Source organism: Thamnophis sirtalis, unplaced genomic scaffold (assembly GCF_051295495.1).
Source record: "Thamnophis sirtalis isolate CommonGarterSnake01/CBP01778 unplaced genomic scaffold, rThaSir2_p1.2 scaffold_5, whole genome shotgun sequence".
NCBI classification, from domain to species: Eukaryota; Metazoa; Chordata; class Lepidosauria; order Squamata; family Natricidae; genus Thamnophis; species Thamnophis sirtalis.
In genome coordinates this window covers 116,926,120-116,942,630 of record NW_028261385.1, presented here as the reverse complement: position 1 = coordinate 116,942,630, position 16,511 = coordinate 116,926,120, and the positions used below count along the sequence as shown (strand labels likewise).

Sequence of the window (16,511 nt, the reverse complement as noted above, 5' to 3'; positions counted from 1 at the left end):
TGTGACTGTCCCAATATTATGACTTTTTCTGTGGCAATCATTAAGTGAATGCCACGGTCCTTAAGCGAATCCATTCCTATAAACATTTTTTTGCCAGAAACTGGCTGAAAAGGCTGAAAACTGTCAAAAAAGTACATTGTGGTCATAGGACTGCAGAACACTGCAACAAGTCATAAAGATGAGGTGGTTGCCAAGCACCCAAAATGCAAATATGTGACCATGAGGAAGGGCCATCTTTGGTATCCCAAAACTGGGTTGTAATAAGCTTGGGGGGAGGGGGGAGGGAATCTGTTATAATTTTGAACAATCACTAAATGGCTGATAGTTAAGGGACTACTACCTGTAGAGTGATTTATCAGCTAACTCTGCTAGTTTGCTTGGAGAATCAGTCTGGTGTAGGGATTAAGTGCTGGCTTATAAATTCTAGTCCCACTTCAGACATGAAAGCCAGCCAGGTGACTGGGTGAGTCACCCACTCATAATCCAATTTCCCTTAGGGGGTTGTTATGAAAAAAAAAAGGAGAAGGAGTATTAGGTATATTTGTCACACTGAGTTACTTATAAAAATAATAAAGATGGGATATAAATAAAATCAAAGTAAATATTAGCCAGAAAACATCATTATTCTCTAGAATAATATAATATAATCCAAAAGACTTTAGAATTATTGTATATCACTGTTAGTCGCTCAAATATCCTGTATAGAGTAGCTGCAATTGACTGATAGGTATTATGATTTTCACAATCTAGAAAGTGTCTCTTAGAGATTGATTATGAGAGCATGGCCTTCAAGATAACATAACTTTTTTAAAAAACAGTTCCTGGACAGAGCCAATCTTTGATAAGTATTATCAACCTAAAAGAACCGCAATCAATCAATCATTAAAAAGATCTGCTCATTTTCCTTCAAAGAACCTCATCCACATCTTTGGTATAGTTTTCTATATATCTTACTACCATCCCATGGTTGTCTGGATGGTGGCTATACAGATGAGGGAGCCTTATTTTTGTGCAAAGTATTGAAAAATTGGAAAAAAATACCAGATGGTGCTTTGAGGGACCACCTCTTCTCAGGTATCTATCTACCCATCCCATCTAATTTGGCAGAATGAATTGGTCCCATCAAGAACGTTATCTTAAAGGACCCAGGAAGAAAGAGGCATTGGTTATTCTGCCTGTATTTTGGGACACAGGGATTAGATTTAGCTCTGATTGCTGGTTTGTAAGGGTCTTTTGCAAGACCTTGAAAATGTGGCTGTGTTTCTGGATTGGGGGTGGGGGTGGAAATAGAGCCTATAAGGTGATTAGGTTGATTGCTCTTTTATCTTGGCAGCTGATTATTACTTTTTCTGTTTTTAACTGTTGTTAGCCACCCATAGTCACTATGATGAGATGGACAGTTATATAAATTAAAATATATTTTAAATGGTTTGAACTGCAGCATTTTAGCATAGTAATTTTATTCAGTGACAAATATCTCTTTGAAGGACTTTGAAAGCGATATTAAATACTGCAAAGAAGAAAGAAAAATCACACTTTGAGAATGCTAATATCACTGCCATTAAATCAACAGGCTTCTGATCAAACTTGGAGATTTGTTTTTTTCAATTTGCATCCCATCTGTCTCTTTTATCTGTTTATTCTCTACTATCTCATAAAGCCAACTGCTGACTTTGTCAGAAGAAAATACTGTGGCTATATTAACTATCCATTGGAATTTCTGCATTCCATATACTATACCAGCTAGGACCAATAATTGGGAAACTTTTTGAACGTTTCAGAAATCCCTTAGGATCTACCAGTTTCCAAGGGTGGATTGTCTTAATTCTCCATTTGTACAAAGTATGCACATCTAAGTTTCAGTAAAAAAGAAAATAGTCCTACCATGGGTCAGAACAAATTTCTGCACTTTCCAATTTTATTGCAAACACAAACCCATAATAAGTCCACACTCATATCTCAGGGATGGCTGTCTTATGTGGCAACCTCATGCCAGAGCATGAAAAATGAATGTATCCAGGGCAAACACCTTGTGGTTCCTCAAGATGGATTTTGAAAACATCAGGTAGCTGTTGGCTCATGGGATTCTTTAATAGGCTTCCGAATATTGCCAGATATCCCAATACGAACTAATTCAATTTTCAACTCTACTGAATATTCATGAAAAAATCAAGCGTTACAAAGTTTGTGGGTGAGCACAGCATTACTTGCAGTGCACTTTTAATTGTTACATTATATGGCGAGTCAAACAACAAGAAACATCAAATATGTTTATTTGACCACGGTTTCTTCAATAAGACAAAATTAGTAGGGTTCCTACCTTGGCGACAAGTAATCGCCCTCGACTTGTAAGACATAATGACTAGATTCACCAAGGCCACATAACTGCTTCGCACTCCGGGCAAACGCATCCCTTTTGCTGAACTACACCCTGCCGCCCATCCCTTTACGGTGACTGCTCGCTAAGCTCTTCCCTGGTATCCTCGGTGAACTTCAGACCACTTAGCGGACTTCAGCCGGATTAGGAGGAAAACCGAGCAACTACTTTCCCTTCAGCCTCTACTTTTCCGCTTCCTCGGCCCGGCCCCAACCCTCGATTCCTGCGCCGCACATGGGCAGCTGTCATTTCCGCTCAGAAAAGCGAGCGGAACCAACCCTACCAAGGCAGGCTCAATCTCCCGGCCATTGGAACGTCGGAATTTCTCTCGGCTCCTGCTGCAACAGTCCAGCCAGCTGGGCGCATGCGCCGCCCTCCGTCGTTTCCCGTTTGTTTCGTCACTGAGTGTCTGCCTGCCCGTTCCGCCCCCCTCCCTTTTCGCGCGCGCGCTGTCGTCGCTCCTTCAGCCCAGAGCCGCTGCCGCTGCCGTCGCCGTCGTCATGGCTGACAACGCCGCTGCCGGCCTGGAGAACCACCGCTTCAAGAGCTTCAAGAATAAGGGCCGCGACGTGGAGGTCTGTGCCGGCCTGGAACGGTCCCTTTCCGTCTGGTGGGGGAGTGGCCGGGTTTTACTTTCTGAGCCCGCGGGAGGCTTGGTGGCTCTGCGGCCGGTGGTGGGACCATGTAGGCAGACGCACCGACACACGCACCGCCTCCGCCATCTGCCTGCTGGGCCCGGCCTGGCTCCCTCTGCACATCTCGACCGGGCCGGCATGGGGGAATCCGGCCCTTAAGTGGGCGGGAGAGAAGGCGAGCGGGCGGACGGGCAGCGGGGTTTCTCACACTGCCTTTGTGATTCGACTCTTTCCCCAGACTTGAAGGGAGTCTGGACTGATCGGGCTCGCTTTGAATTCTTGTCCGTGAAACACAATAATAACGCTGGCAGGACGAGAGCCTGATTAGTCTCCTATCAGTCTTGCTCACCTTCTGGTGGTGGGGAAGCAGGTCGTAATCTTCATTCTGACTCTTCACCAAGGTCGCTGAAATGTGGGGCTTGGCCGATCTTCTTTGTCCTTTTATCATTCCCCCAGAATAGTGTACATACTGCATGGATTCAGAATGAGATACTTAGGAGAGCTCTGACAGCCTATTTCTGTCACTTCTTTAGCTTCCTTATTAATAAGGCTTTGGGAAGAGATTTACAATGTCTCTGTTTGCTTTCCTAATTACTTCTGGTGCACCTACTATACATCTCCATGGAATTCCTATCAAGCTTGATCTTCCTCTTATTGCTTTTATTGCTCCAGTGTATTGCAGCTCTGGATACATATATAGTCCACTTGGGTTGGTTTGGGTCATACCAAACTTAATTGGGTCAACAAAACTTAATTTTACCCCCTAAACAAATGCTTAGTTCAAGGTATGAGCCACATAACACCATTTTACCTGTATGTTGGTGATATCATTTGCTCCTTGACAAAAGTGCTTTTGTATTAACACCTGGCAGTAGTGCCTCACAATTAACAACAAATGTAAGAAGGAAGGGGGAAAATCAAGTTATTCTATGTAAGTTCAATTTTCCGAGACTATTCAGATTTAAAGGTAGGAAGTGATAAGAATAGGTTGAGGAATATGGAGTATGATAATATAAGGCAGAGTTCTTTGGTTTTGATAGTTAATGCACAAAAAACCAGTGCTTAATATATTGTAATAGTAGTTGGACAGTTGTGGTTTGTTTAAAAAATATAGTTAAACAAACTATGGCAGGAGCATTATGTATACTGCCTCAAGTTGTGCAGATACAGGTTATATATCTAATAATAAATGTAAGAGACAAACTATATATTGTTTAATTATAGCTGATTTGTTAGGCTTATAGGTCTGCCATACAGTAGCGTATGGCAGTATACCTGGAATACCATAGAATTCAGTTCTTAATACATATTTTTTATTTTATACTTTATTTTATGAACTAACTACTTTGGAGATCACTCACCCAATCCTTCAGAGATAATTATTTATAACGTCTATTAGTAAATATTAATATTTCCCATATTTGTCAATTCTGAATCTTCCTAATTTGGAAATTATGGATTCCTATAATAGTTAATGATTTTAGTATCAAAATAAGTAATGACATGTTTCAGAGTTCAGAGTACCCCTTTCCCTTCATTATTTGGTAACTTCAGATATAATACCGTTTTCCCAAAAATAAGACCTCCTCGGATAATAAGCCCAACCAGGCTTTTGAGCGCATGTATTAAAATAAGCCCTCCCCCAAAAAATAAGCCCTCCCCAAAAATATTGCAACACAACAACAGCCATGAGGTGACCATGCTCGCTGCCTCCTGTACCTCAAAAATAATAAGACCTCCCCGAAAATAAGGCCAAGTGCTTATATCAGAGGTCAGAAGAAAATAAGACCCTTGTCTTATTTTTGGGGAAAAGCGGTATTGGTTGAGCAGTATTTTACTCTGGGCTCTAATAATCAACAATATGTAAAGTTTCTATTTTTTCAGTTATAGTTGTGGTCGGTGTCTAGCTAATCAAACCTTTAAAGAAATTATTGCATTTTCACATTTTAAAAAGAAGCAAAATTCTGCTTCATACTGATATGTATGTGATGCATATATGTGTAGTATATATTACATATATTTTTTATTGATTGTATCTGCAAATACTTCTACTGAAATGTGGTATGTTTATTATGCTTATATTGTTTTGATCCATAGATTTTATCACAAGCATGGTTAAATAATGATGTTAAATCCCCATATATAAAGTTTTAAAACTATAATCTTGAAGATAATATTTCAAGATTATAGTTTTAAAGACTTTATAATGCAAGTAAGAACTATAGCCCAATGCAGGTAAGAGCAATAGCCCAATCAGTATAATGGTCCTACCTTTCTTTCCCAAGTTAGTTGAATTTCACTAGGACAACTAGATGGTGCTATTCCATTTAAAGTTACAGTTTATGTGCTTAAAACATTTACATCCCCATTTCATTCAAAAAGCTTGACAGTCAAGATTAAAAGAGCAACTAGAAACGTTTATCCCTAAAATAGTAGCAGGCTGAAGAATATTGACATAAATAAAAGAGAGATATATCAGTAATGTTTCTAGGGCTGTAGTATATATCTTCATTGATAGGTATTTGGAAAATCTTTTGTTCTTATTGTATCAGTCTTATTTTGACTGATTCATACTTTGTGGGCTTAAAATGTAAAACTTTGATTCTTTTAACCCATTGAGATTTCGCCTCTCCCAAGATTTGGATAATATATCAGTGATGAGATTGTAATAGGCAATCCATGGTAGTTTAAAAAAAATAGTTACCTTTAAACTCCAAACCAGTGTTACATAATGATGTTAAAGTGGGGAGTAACAAGAAAGCCTGAAACAAATCAAATTTTGCCTGAGGGAAAAAAGTGACAATTAGGAAGCATAGAAAATATAGAACATTTCTTACTGCAGTATGGACAGAGTGATTTAAATGACATAGTTTTCAGTAATGTTCATCATATAAGCACTTTATATAATTTATACATTTGTTACAGCCACTCATTCCATTAGACTCTCTGTGACTTACAAAATCCAGAAAATGGTTAAGTGTACATAAACAGGCAGAGTAGAACAACCAAAATCATAAACCATTCAGATTATGACTGGGGACCACAAATACATATTAACTCAGTCTTGGGATCAGAGTTGTGTTTTAAGAGTTTTCCAAAACCCCAGGGAAGTAGATACTATTCATATTTTGGAGGTGGGGAACGTTGTTCAAGAGGGCAGCGACACTGATAGGAGATATACTTCCTCGATTCCAATAGATGGCAACATTTGATAAAGGGACCCGGAGTACACTTGAAGGTCTTTATATAGGATGACTTTTACCTTGAATTGCACCTGGAAGCCTACTGGCAATCCATGCAGCTCATCTAATGCACATGCACTGCATAACATGAAGTGCCTGTTATACTGATCACACCACTGTAATTTGCAGCAGCTGTAGCTTCCAGGTGATCTTCAAGGGCAGCATCATATATTGTGCGTTGTGATAGTCTAATCGTGAAGGAAATGAGGGCATGAACAACTAACTGAAGGACTTCTCAGTTGAGAATAAGGCACAGTTGGTATATTTTCAAGCAGGAGCTGCTTTGTGCAGAAAGATCCCCAAACTGCTATTTTGAATTAGAAAGTACAACCCAATCAAGACCAATGATAAAAAATATCCTCACCTCAAGGAGATCAAACAGTCATAGCTACAGTCTTGTCAGAATTGAGCCATTCTATTCTTCCCCATCTAGATCTGCACAGCCTGCAGAGACTGGGTCAGTACATTGACAACTTCATCTGTGCAACCCATGGGTAAGATGTACAGCTGGGTATCAACATACTGATGATGCCAAAGCCCAATGGTTTCATGTAGCTGTTAAAACAGAAGGGGGAAGAGCATCGAGCCATCAGGCACTCCACAAGTGATTGGCCAAGGGCACGATCCCCCCTCCCCAACCAAAACACCAGCTCAGACTGACTACTGAGGAGTAAGGCAAAACACTCAATATGGTGCCTCCCTTTTCCAGCCCCTTCAACCAGTTCAGAAGGACACCATGGTCAATGGTATCAAGAGCCAACCCAATTTTCAGCAAACAGACTAAATATGAATTATTGCAACAACAATATTGTTCATTGGAAAAAGCAAACTTAATAAGAAGAAACTTGGTGCTTCCAAGTTGTAAATAATTCTGTTTTGTCACTGTGTAAGTGAAAAGTGATTTTCATATAATCTTGTGAATCTTTCTTATTGATTCAGAAAATCAGGTCATTTTTTAAAGTAAAGTAAATTTTTAAGAATCTTGTTGATAAAATTGGGAAAATTTTTATCAATTTCCCAGTCTATTTGACTTTTGTCCTAATTATGGTATAATATACACTTTGGGTGAGAGGGGGGCAAAAATGAGCAAAAAACGGCCTATTTTTTGTGAAAACAGGCCTATTTTTGTGTGAAATGGAGGCTTATAAAGTGCTCCTGAGGGGTGGGGGGCATAATTGAGCAAAAGCTGGCCCATTTTTTGCTCATTTCTACCATCCCCAGCCCCCAGGAGCACCCTGAAAGCCTCCTAAAGGCTATGCATTGCCATTTTGGTGAAGGGGGTGGGGTTTCATGAGGCAAAAAAATGCTGTATTCAGTGTATAAGACACACCCAGATTTTCAGCGTCTTTTTTGAGGGAAAAAGGTGTGTCTTATACTCTGAAAAATACATCAGGAAGTCTGTACTGTATAATACAAAGGAGATACTCCTTTAAGTACCATATTTTCCCCAAAATAAGACCTTGCCTTATTTATTTTTTTTGCCACAAAAAATGTACCAGGTGTTATTTTTGGCAGGGGATATTGTCCACTGACTCACCTCACTTACCCATGTCACTCCCAGCCTCCTTTTGTTGTCAGAGGCCTTCAGGAACTTCTTCAGCCGGCAAGGCTTTCCTGAGGGCCCCTGAAGCCAATAACAAAGCTTCAGATTGATCCAAAGCTCTATTATCGGCTACAGAGGCCTTCAGGAAAGCCTTGCTGGCTGCAGAAGAAATGGGCTGAGGTGTAAGAGGCCTGTCTGCAACTGTCTGAAGGTAAGTAGTAGGGCAGCTCCATACACCCCCATCCCCACCCTAGCTTAATTTTTACCTGTGCACCTTGGAGTGGGTGGAGTCTTAATTAGGGCTTATTTTGGGGATAGGGCTTATATTGGGTGCACATATAAAAACCTAACTGGGACTTACTTTTGGAATAGGGCATCTTTTCGATATTTTTACTAACTTTTCTTCTGCATTCAGAATACTTAGTCTAAGGATATATTAACTAGGAAATCTTCAGATTATTGACTCATTTCAGACATTTTGTCCAGTTTTCTGGATAAAAGCAGAGCTGTGTGGAATAATACCTACTGAAGGTGCTGAAAATCAAATGAGGACACTTTTCCTAAATATTCTGTTTTTCCTTCATGTATTTGCTTCTAGTACACAATTGTTTGTGGGGAGAGGTCTTTTGTAAATCGGTGGCATTTCCTTGTTGCCCTATTTAAGAGAAGAGTAGTACAGGGTGCTGCTTTTGAGTTGATGAGAAAAGAAAGGTTGAAAAATACTCCCATCTGTTTCATCTTATCTCTTCAAGGGTAGATCACTTGTTAGTATATTCCTGCCTGAATATACAAGAATCATGCATTTAATCATAGAATTTCAATCCTAGTATTTCCCCCAAAAAATCTGATTTTTTTTGCATATTTTTGCCTTTTAATATGAGTCCTAATGATGTATGTAAAGGAAGTTTAAGTGGAAAAAAAATAACACCAAATGTGTCATCCTCATTGCATTTGTTTCATACCGAAGGTTAACAACATGTGATGTACCATTGTGAAAAAATAGTAACCCTCTTAGTGCAGTTAAAAAGATAAGCAATGCCAGCTGGGTCAGTATTTCATTGCTGTAAACCAGGAGTGTCAAACTTGTGGCCTGCGGGCCAAATGCATCACACAATGGCCATGGCCGGTTTAGCGAAGGGGGAAAAGTCGTGATACGTCACGTGACAATGTGAGCTTGACACCCTTGCTGTAAACAATCAATTGATTTTGATCAGTCCTGCCCAAACTTTGGTTTCCCTCATCACAGTAAAGTTTTTACTGCAGCATGCCTAATTATTCAGAAAGAATCTTTGAAAATCTCAATAAAATAGTCATTGATACATCAGACCAGGAGACTGTGAGTCTCACCTTCAGCATGAAAGCCAACTGGGTGACTTTGAGCCAGTCACTCTCTCTCAGCCCAACCCATCTCACAGGGTTGCTGTTGGAAAAATAGGAGAAAAGAGTAATATGTTTGTTTGGCGCCCAGAGTTACTTATAAAAGTAATAAAGGCAGAATAAAAACAATCTAGTACAGGGGTGTCAACCTTGATTTCATTGAGGGCCGCATCAGGGTTGTGTTTGACCTCGAGGAGCCAGGGAAGGTGTGGCCAGCTTGACATCACTTGTGTTGGAGTGCCTGTGGTGGCCTGAGTGCTCCCAAGATCCTTTTTCAGCTGCAACAGCTTCTGCAACCTCTGTTAGCAAAAATGGAGCTCGGGAGGGCCAGATCTAAGCACTTCATGGGCCGGATCCGGCCCTGGGCCTTAAGATTAACATCCCTGATCTAATATATAAAGCAAGCAAGCAAGCAAGCTCTGATTCACAGTGTCAGTGTCTTGTAATAGGAACAATTTGATATAATAATGAACAAAAGAAAAATATGAAAATATTGGCCTTCTCCAATTTGTCCTTTGTGCTTGGCCTCTGGATGTTGGGGGCAATATGCTGACTCTGTAAACCGCTTAGAGAGGGTTGAAAGCCCTATGAAGCGGTATATAAGTCTAACTGCTATTGCTATTGCTATCTTTAACTGCCACAGTTAAAATGACTGATTTATTGTCTAGGAATGTGTATAGTCAAATTAACTTGTCATCCTCATCAGCATATTTTAATTACAATACATCTATTTGAGTTTTATTGTTTAATATAGTTCATTGGCACTATCCACCCTATATATAATTTTTAACAAACTTAGCAAACACCTTAAATTTGGCAGATGTGTTTCCATTACTTTGGACTTCTGATAATAGTTGGTTAGGCTTAGGGTTTTAGCAACAATGTTCTTAATTATTTTTAGACTCCATGTTACTTATTTTGTTTTTATATAGAAGGGTGTAATACTTATTTTATTCAATATCTTGTCTGTATCTGGTCTCAGGGCTGTGATAAATAAATTTGAATTTGGTATGTTTCAAAAGATTGGAGAAAATACAAGGAAATGTAATTCATTATTACCATACTGCAAGTTGGAAATTCCTATGACTTAAAAAAGAAATGTATTGTGATAGTTATGAACTGCAGGTTAGGTTTTGCAATATTGTTGCATTTTTGTGAATATACTGCATATGTGCATGTGTAGGCATGCATGTGTCTATTTATACTTATGTGTGTAATATATATTAAGCTTCTATTGCAGCAAGCTGAAATTACAGTTTACAACATTTTTCAATAACCACCTTCCTTATGTCTGATAGATGGGCTAGGCTGATTCCCAACCAGCACAATATTTTGGAGTTTAAATCACAAAACATCTTGAGAGTACCAGATTGGAAAAGACTGGCCCATTTATTCCCACATTGTGAATTAGCTAGGAGAATAGTACATAATAATTCCACAGTATAGTTTATTAATGCACCTCTATTGCTAATATTGTTAATCATGAGGTGGGGCTGAAGTATTTTCAATAGGAAATCCACTTTAGGGTAAGTAAGCAGAAATTTAATCCATCAAATTCAGGACTTAACTTGCATGCAGAAGGGCTATGCTCCATTAATTATATACATACTGATTACACTCTTTCATGTTCAGAAATAATAACAATAAACATCTCCTTTATTTAATTTGTCGTAAGACACAAATTAAAGCAGAGATTTAGATATCAAAATTTTTGATCCTGATGTTTGGTTTTTCAACTCTTGAAACAAGTTCAGTTATTACAATTGCAGTGACCAAGATTGTTTTGTACATCATCAAAATGATACAACCTTGTTATTCACTAGAGAGAAGTCAGCAGGTGTGCAGCATCCCTGAAGTTTTCATCTGTACCCAAAAATATTCTGTAATTCTGTATTTTTCTGTGACTGAATCTACTCAAATTGAACAATAGAATACAGAATAACAGAAGGGACCTTGGAGGTCTCTTAGGCCAACCCCCTACTCAAGCAGAAGAACCTACCATTCCAGACAAATGAGTCTCCAATCTCTTCTTAAAAACCTACTGTGATGGAGCACCACCTTCTGGTGGCAAGCTGCTCCTCTGACTAATCGTTCTCACTGACAGGAAATTTCTTAATTCTGGCTTGGATCTCACTTTGTTAAGCTTTCATCTGTTACTTCTTGTCTTGCTCTGAGATCCTCTGAAGAATAGTTTGAAACCTCTCCTCCCTGTGGCAGCCGCTGAAATATTGGGAGACTGCTATCACGTCACCTGCATTCCTTCTCTTCATTAGACTAGACCCGTGATGGCGAACCTATGGCACACATGCCACAGGTGGCACACCGAGCCATTTCTGAGGGCATGCGAGGCGTTGCCCTGCCAGCTGATTTTCAGCCATTTTTTGCCCTCCAGAGGTTTCAGGGAAGCCTCCAGAAGGAGAAAAATGGGCAACCCGGAAGTCCGTTCCCAAACTTCCAGTTTGCGTGTTCAGCCGTTTTTTGCCTAGAAAGTCTCTGGAGCCTGGGGAGGGTGAAAAATGGACCTACAGGGCCAACAGGAAGTCGGAAAACGGGCTGTTTCTGGACTCCGGAGGGCCTCCGGGGGGTGGGGGAGGCCATTTTTACCCTCCCCAGGCTCCTAGAAAGCCATGTGCACATGCATGGGGGAGTGGAGGGGTCTCATGTGCATGCACAGGGGTCATGGCGCAGGGGGCATTAAATTATGGGGGTCGCCACGTGAGTGATAGCGCATGTGTGCATGCTTTTGGCACACGAGGCGAAAAAGGTTCGCCATCACTGGACTAGACATTCCCAATTCCCACAACTATTCATCATACGGTTTAGCATCCAGCCCCCTAATCATCATTGTTCCTCTTCTCTGCACTCTTTCCAGAGTCTCAACATCTTAAATTAATTTTACACCATTTGTAACTAATTCAAGATCAAAGTAAACATTTGGTTAGCTATTCTATAGGAATATTGTAATATACTATGCAGGTGCAGTGGCTAGAGGTGGTGCTCTCACCTCATAATCAGGAGACTATGTGTTCGATCCTAGGTAGAGACAGATATTTCTCTCTCTGGGTACAATGGGAATATATCTGCTGAACAAGACTCTGCACTGGTGACAGGAAGGGCATCTGTCCATTAAATACTCAGCTAGTTCCATTCAGCTGCCCAGGCTCCACCCTGCAAGGGATTATGGGTTCATTAAAAGAAGATGATGATTGTAATATACTACTCACTCATTGCTATGAGTAGCAGTTTTTATTTTGTTTAAATGGTGGCCTCTATGCAAAGAGATCCACAGGCCTTTTGTCATTGAAGAATTTCTGGACAACTCAAGAAAAGCAGAGCATGCCCAGTTATCACAAAATGGTGACTTTTTTAAGGTAGAGGGAAATAAATGAAATTGGAATACCATATTCTATAGAAGAGCACATTTATATTGCAACATGCTGAGCTAGTGCATATTATTGGCTTTTGTGGCAGTGAATTTTGTAGATTAATTATGTGTTGCTTTAAGAATTACATCTTGTCAATCTGGAACATGGTGTCATATAGATCTTATTTAATTGTATTGCAGTGTGCAGAAGCCCCTTCAACATGCTGTTATATAAAATAGTGCTAATATAAATGTATGTATATCTCTCTTTAGTTATCTTTTCTTATTTGTAAGATAACCCCAAATACATTACCTTGATCTCTTGGCACTTTCATTGTTTATTGTAGTTATAGCTTAGAATTAGTATTTTTTAACAGAATAAAACAAATCACAGCAGTTAACAATCTACATCAAAATAAATACAGAAAAAGTGGCATTGGGAAATTCATTGCAGATTATTTACAAATTACAACATCTATAAAACTGATCATTAAAGGAATTACTGTCAAAACAAGTCCTCCTACATAGTAAAGCTAGAAGGAGCCATGTAAATTCAAAGATAGAGCATCATTTCTAGGTAATTGTTGGCTCCTCTATCAAGCTGTTTTTGCTTTTAGGAATTTTTTTTCTGGTATTTAGTTGAAAACATCTTTCCTGTTAACTGAAGTTCATTATTCTATATGAAACAGTACAAATACCATAGGTCTTGGCTGCCATCTATGTGATATTTCTTAATACTGTGCTGTTGTATGCCTTTTCTAACATAATCCAATTCCTTTATCCAATTCTCCTATACCTGTTCCAGTTTGTTTAAATTAAAATTTGTGTATACATGTTTCAAAATGATTGTGCATTCCAAAGTGCATTAGAATGTTCAGGAAAATGAGGAGAGCACATTTTTAAAGGAACCACAGAATTAATGTGATTCATTAAAACAGCAACAAACATGAAAAAAGATATGGCTTATTTAAAGAGCTCCTGCATTATATGTATTCAGTGTGTGTTCCTAAGAACTTACTGTCGATAGTTTATATTGAATCCTATGGGATTGGAGAAAAAAACCTTGAAAAACTTCAAATAAATATTTTGTACTGCAGAAGAAAATGAGAGTAGCTGTATGAAGTCTATTACATCTCCCCAATGAAAAATTAAGAAAAATATTGATTCAAAAAAAGTAATGGTCTTCATGGTGTGTATAATATTGCTCAGAGTACAAGATGTCTTAGTACAAGAAAACAGATACTGTTTTAACAGATACAAGGAGATCTGGTAGAATTATTATTATGACAGGAATACAGCAACTATAGTGTATTGCAAGGAAGAAGCATAGCAATAGAAAGGGAGATAGAATCTAAAATAAGTTGTTGAAAGCATTTGGATTAAAATAAATAAAAGTACAGGTAGTATTTGTAATTGAGCTTGGCAATTATGTTCACGAGAGTCATAAAGCATCATGTGATTGAACTAGTTTTTACCTTTTTTGTGAGGGTCATTAAGTGAACACCATAGTTGTTATATGAACCCATTATTTGCTATAGGCTAGGTTTTGCCGAAAGAGAAGTACACGTCAGTTTGTGACAAAACCATCATAAATCACGGTCATGTGACACTGGGGTGCTGCAAACAGCTGTAAAACAGGCAGATTGCGAGTTCCCCAAAGTGTAGTCAAATGGCTGCCAGAGGCATTCAACATCAGAACTTCAAAACTGGGTTGTAAGTAGTTTTTTTTTGGGGGGGGGGTCTGTCATAACTTTGAATGGCTGTTAAGTCAAAGACAACCTGTATATGATATCTATTACCAACTCCTGAATCAAGAAAAATATGTTGATATTTTCCAAAATCACAGATTTTACTCTGACCATTTTTGGAAGAGAAATTTCAGGCATTTGGCAAGTGACTTGCATTTATGATTGATTGCAGCATTCCAAAGTCACATGACCACAACTTGTAAAGTTTATTGGCCAGATTCTGGTGGCTTTTTTGCCAGTTTCTCACAAAAATGGCAATTCAGTTGAATGGATTCATGTAACAATCACATCATTCACTTAATAACAATGGTGACTTGCTTTATGACCATTTGTAAAAATGGTTATACAGTTGAGTCAGGTCTTGTAGTGAGCCACTTAACAACTGCAATGATTATGATCTAAATTCTGGGCTCATATGTCGTTGTTAAGTGATGACAACCTGTACTATAAAAAAAATAAAAAAGTGACTGGAATTTCAGAGGTAACATAAGACAGTAATAAAAATATACAATGACATTTTTTTTAAAAGAAATTGATAGCTTGGCATATCTGCATAGTCAAACATGGCTTATTTTTCATTACTAAAGTGAAGCATACTGGTCTATTAACCTTTTTTGTGCTATTTTTTAATTTTTAAAATTATTTTTTTAGTTACTTCCAGTTTTTTTTAAATGGATGAAATTCCTTTTGAAATGGCTAAAAACCGCCTTCTGATTTCTTGCAATTGTTATGTAGCATTTCTCTTCTGTTATGTAGGTATATTTTTAATGTTGTTTCCTGTAGTTGCATATATAGTATAGATCACTACTTAAAGTTGTACTGTCACAATGAGTGTTTAAAATACAGGCTGTTGCTTCCATCAGGTTTTGTCCAATAAGTACATTTCATTGTTTGAGTAGGACAGATAGCTAGGCTTGCTTTGTACTTTTTTCTTAAAACAGTTTCTTTATCTTTGTTAGGGAGTCAAGTCTGCATGTATTGTTGGTTCTTTGTCAGAACAATTTTTCTAAGGTGTTTCTGGAGAGGGAAGCATACGTAGTTCTTGTCTTATGACTACAGTCCATAAACCTGGTCATTCAGCAAAGCAGTTGTTAAGTAAGACACTCATAAAACTGTTTGCTCAACAACCTAAATTCCAGCACTCCTGATTATGGTTTTTCAGCGATCTCTTGGGTCTTACCTGAACGGAATGAAAGAGTTGCCTGCCAGGTTCAACTTCCTTTCATGTGCAGAAGGGAACTCCTCTGAAGGGCTGCAGGACTGGAGGTCAGATCTTGGAATCTGACTTCTATTTCTGTAGCTCAGTGGGCAGCTCATCGGCTCTTGATGGGCTCTCTGTGGAAAAGGAGAATCTCCGTTCAACCGGAGAATTGAGATTATTCCCCCCCCCTGAAATTTCCCTCCTTTTTGTTCTCAAATAAATGCCTGTCTTGAGGGAATTTCACTTTTGTGGTAGGCGACGGCAGCTTGCCATATTCCTTGCTGACTTCCTCATTGAATTCCTGGGGAAACACAGAGAAGATTGCCAATAGTAACCACACAATTGCGAGTCGCTTGGCAACTGGTCATAAGTGAGAACAGGTTGCCAAGTACCCAGCTCACCTGCGTGTGACTATGGGGTTGTGGTGCAATGTTTTGTGATAGCTAGAAGTGCTTTATTGGCTGTAAGGCACCCATTCCATGGCTATCATAACTTTGGATCGTTGTTAAACAAGCAAAAGTCAAGGGCTATCTGTATAGAGTAGAGCAAAGGTTTTGAAACTTCCAGACTGCAGAATCTGTTGTTAAATGAATCCCAGAACCCACAATCAAGAAAGAAAACTGTACTGATTGAAAATTGGCTACCTCTGAGCGAAACTTTTTGAGGGGGAGGACTTAATTTTCATGGAATCTTATCAGGTTCTTGGGATACCTTAGAGTCCCATGGAGTTTGGAAAACTCTTGAGTATAGGATCTGCACTTTAAATCATTTTCCATTCCGCCATTCAACAAAATCCACAGATCTATAACATGTAGTTTGATAACATATAGTGCAATTGTACACTTTCTAACATTTCCAAGGGATTAAATTGAGTAATCTCTATCCTCTGAGTCTGAAGAATTACTTCAGACACTGCCCTTGTGGAAGTTAATACACACAGAGCTGCTTTTGACAGTTTTTGGAGAGTGAATAGGTATCCTCATGCCTCTTGAATTATGATATATTTGTATTATATCTTGATTTT

The 16,511-nt window shown here is 38.8% G+C and overlaps 1 protein-coding gene across 3 annotated transcripts in view; it reads left to right on the top strand.

Moving 5' to 3' along the window:
• Window positions 1-2,802: 2,802 nt before the first annotated feature.
• Window positions 2,803-16,511, top strand: part of KPNA3 (karyopherin subunit alpha 3) — a 49,221-nt gene continuing 35,512 nt past the window's right edge. The window contains exon 1 of one of the 3 annotated variants that reach the window (XM_014055321.2): window positions 2,803-2,952. In XM_014055321.2, coding sequence (XP_013910796.1) covers window positions 2,878-2,952 — 75 coding nt within the window. In that variant the 5' untranslated portion in view covers window positions 2,803-2,877. Of the gene's footprint in view, window positions 2,953-6,725; window positions 6,749-6,983; window positions 7,141-16,511 lie in introns of those variants that run through there. The other 2 variants (XM_087716717.1, XM_087716716.1) reach the window with 2 other exon arrangements.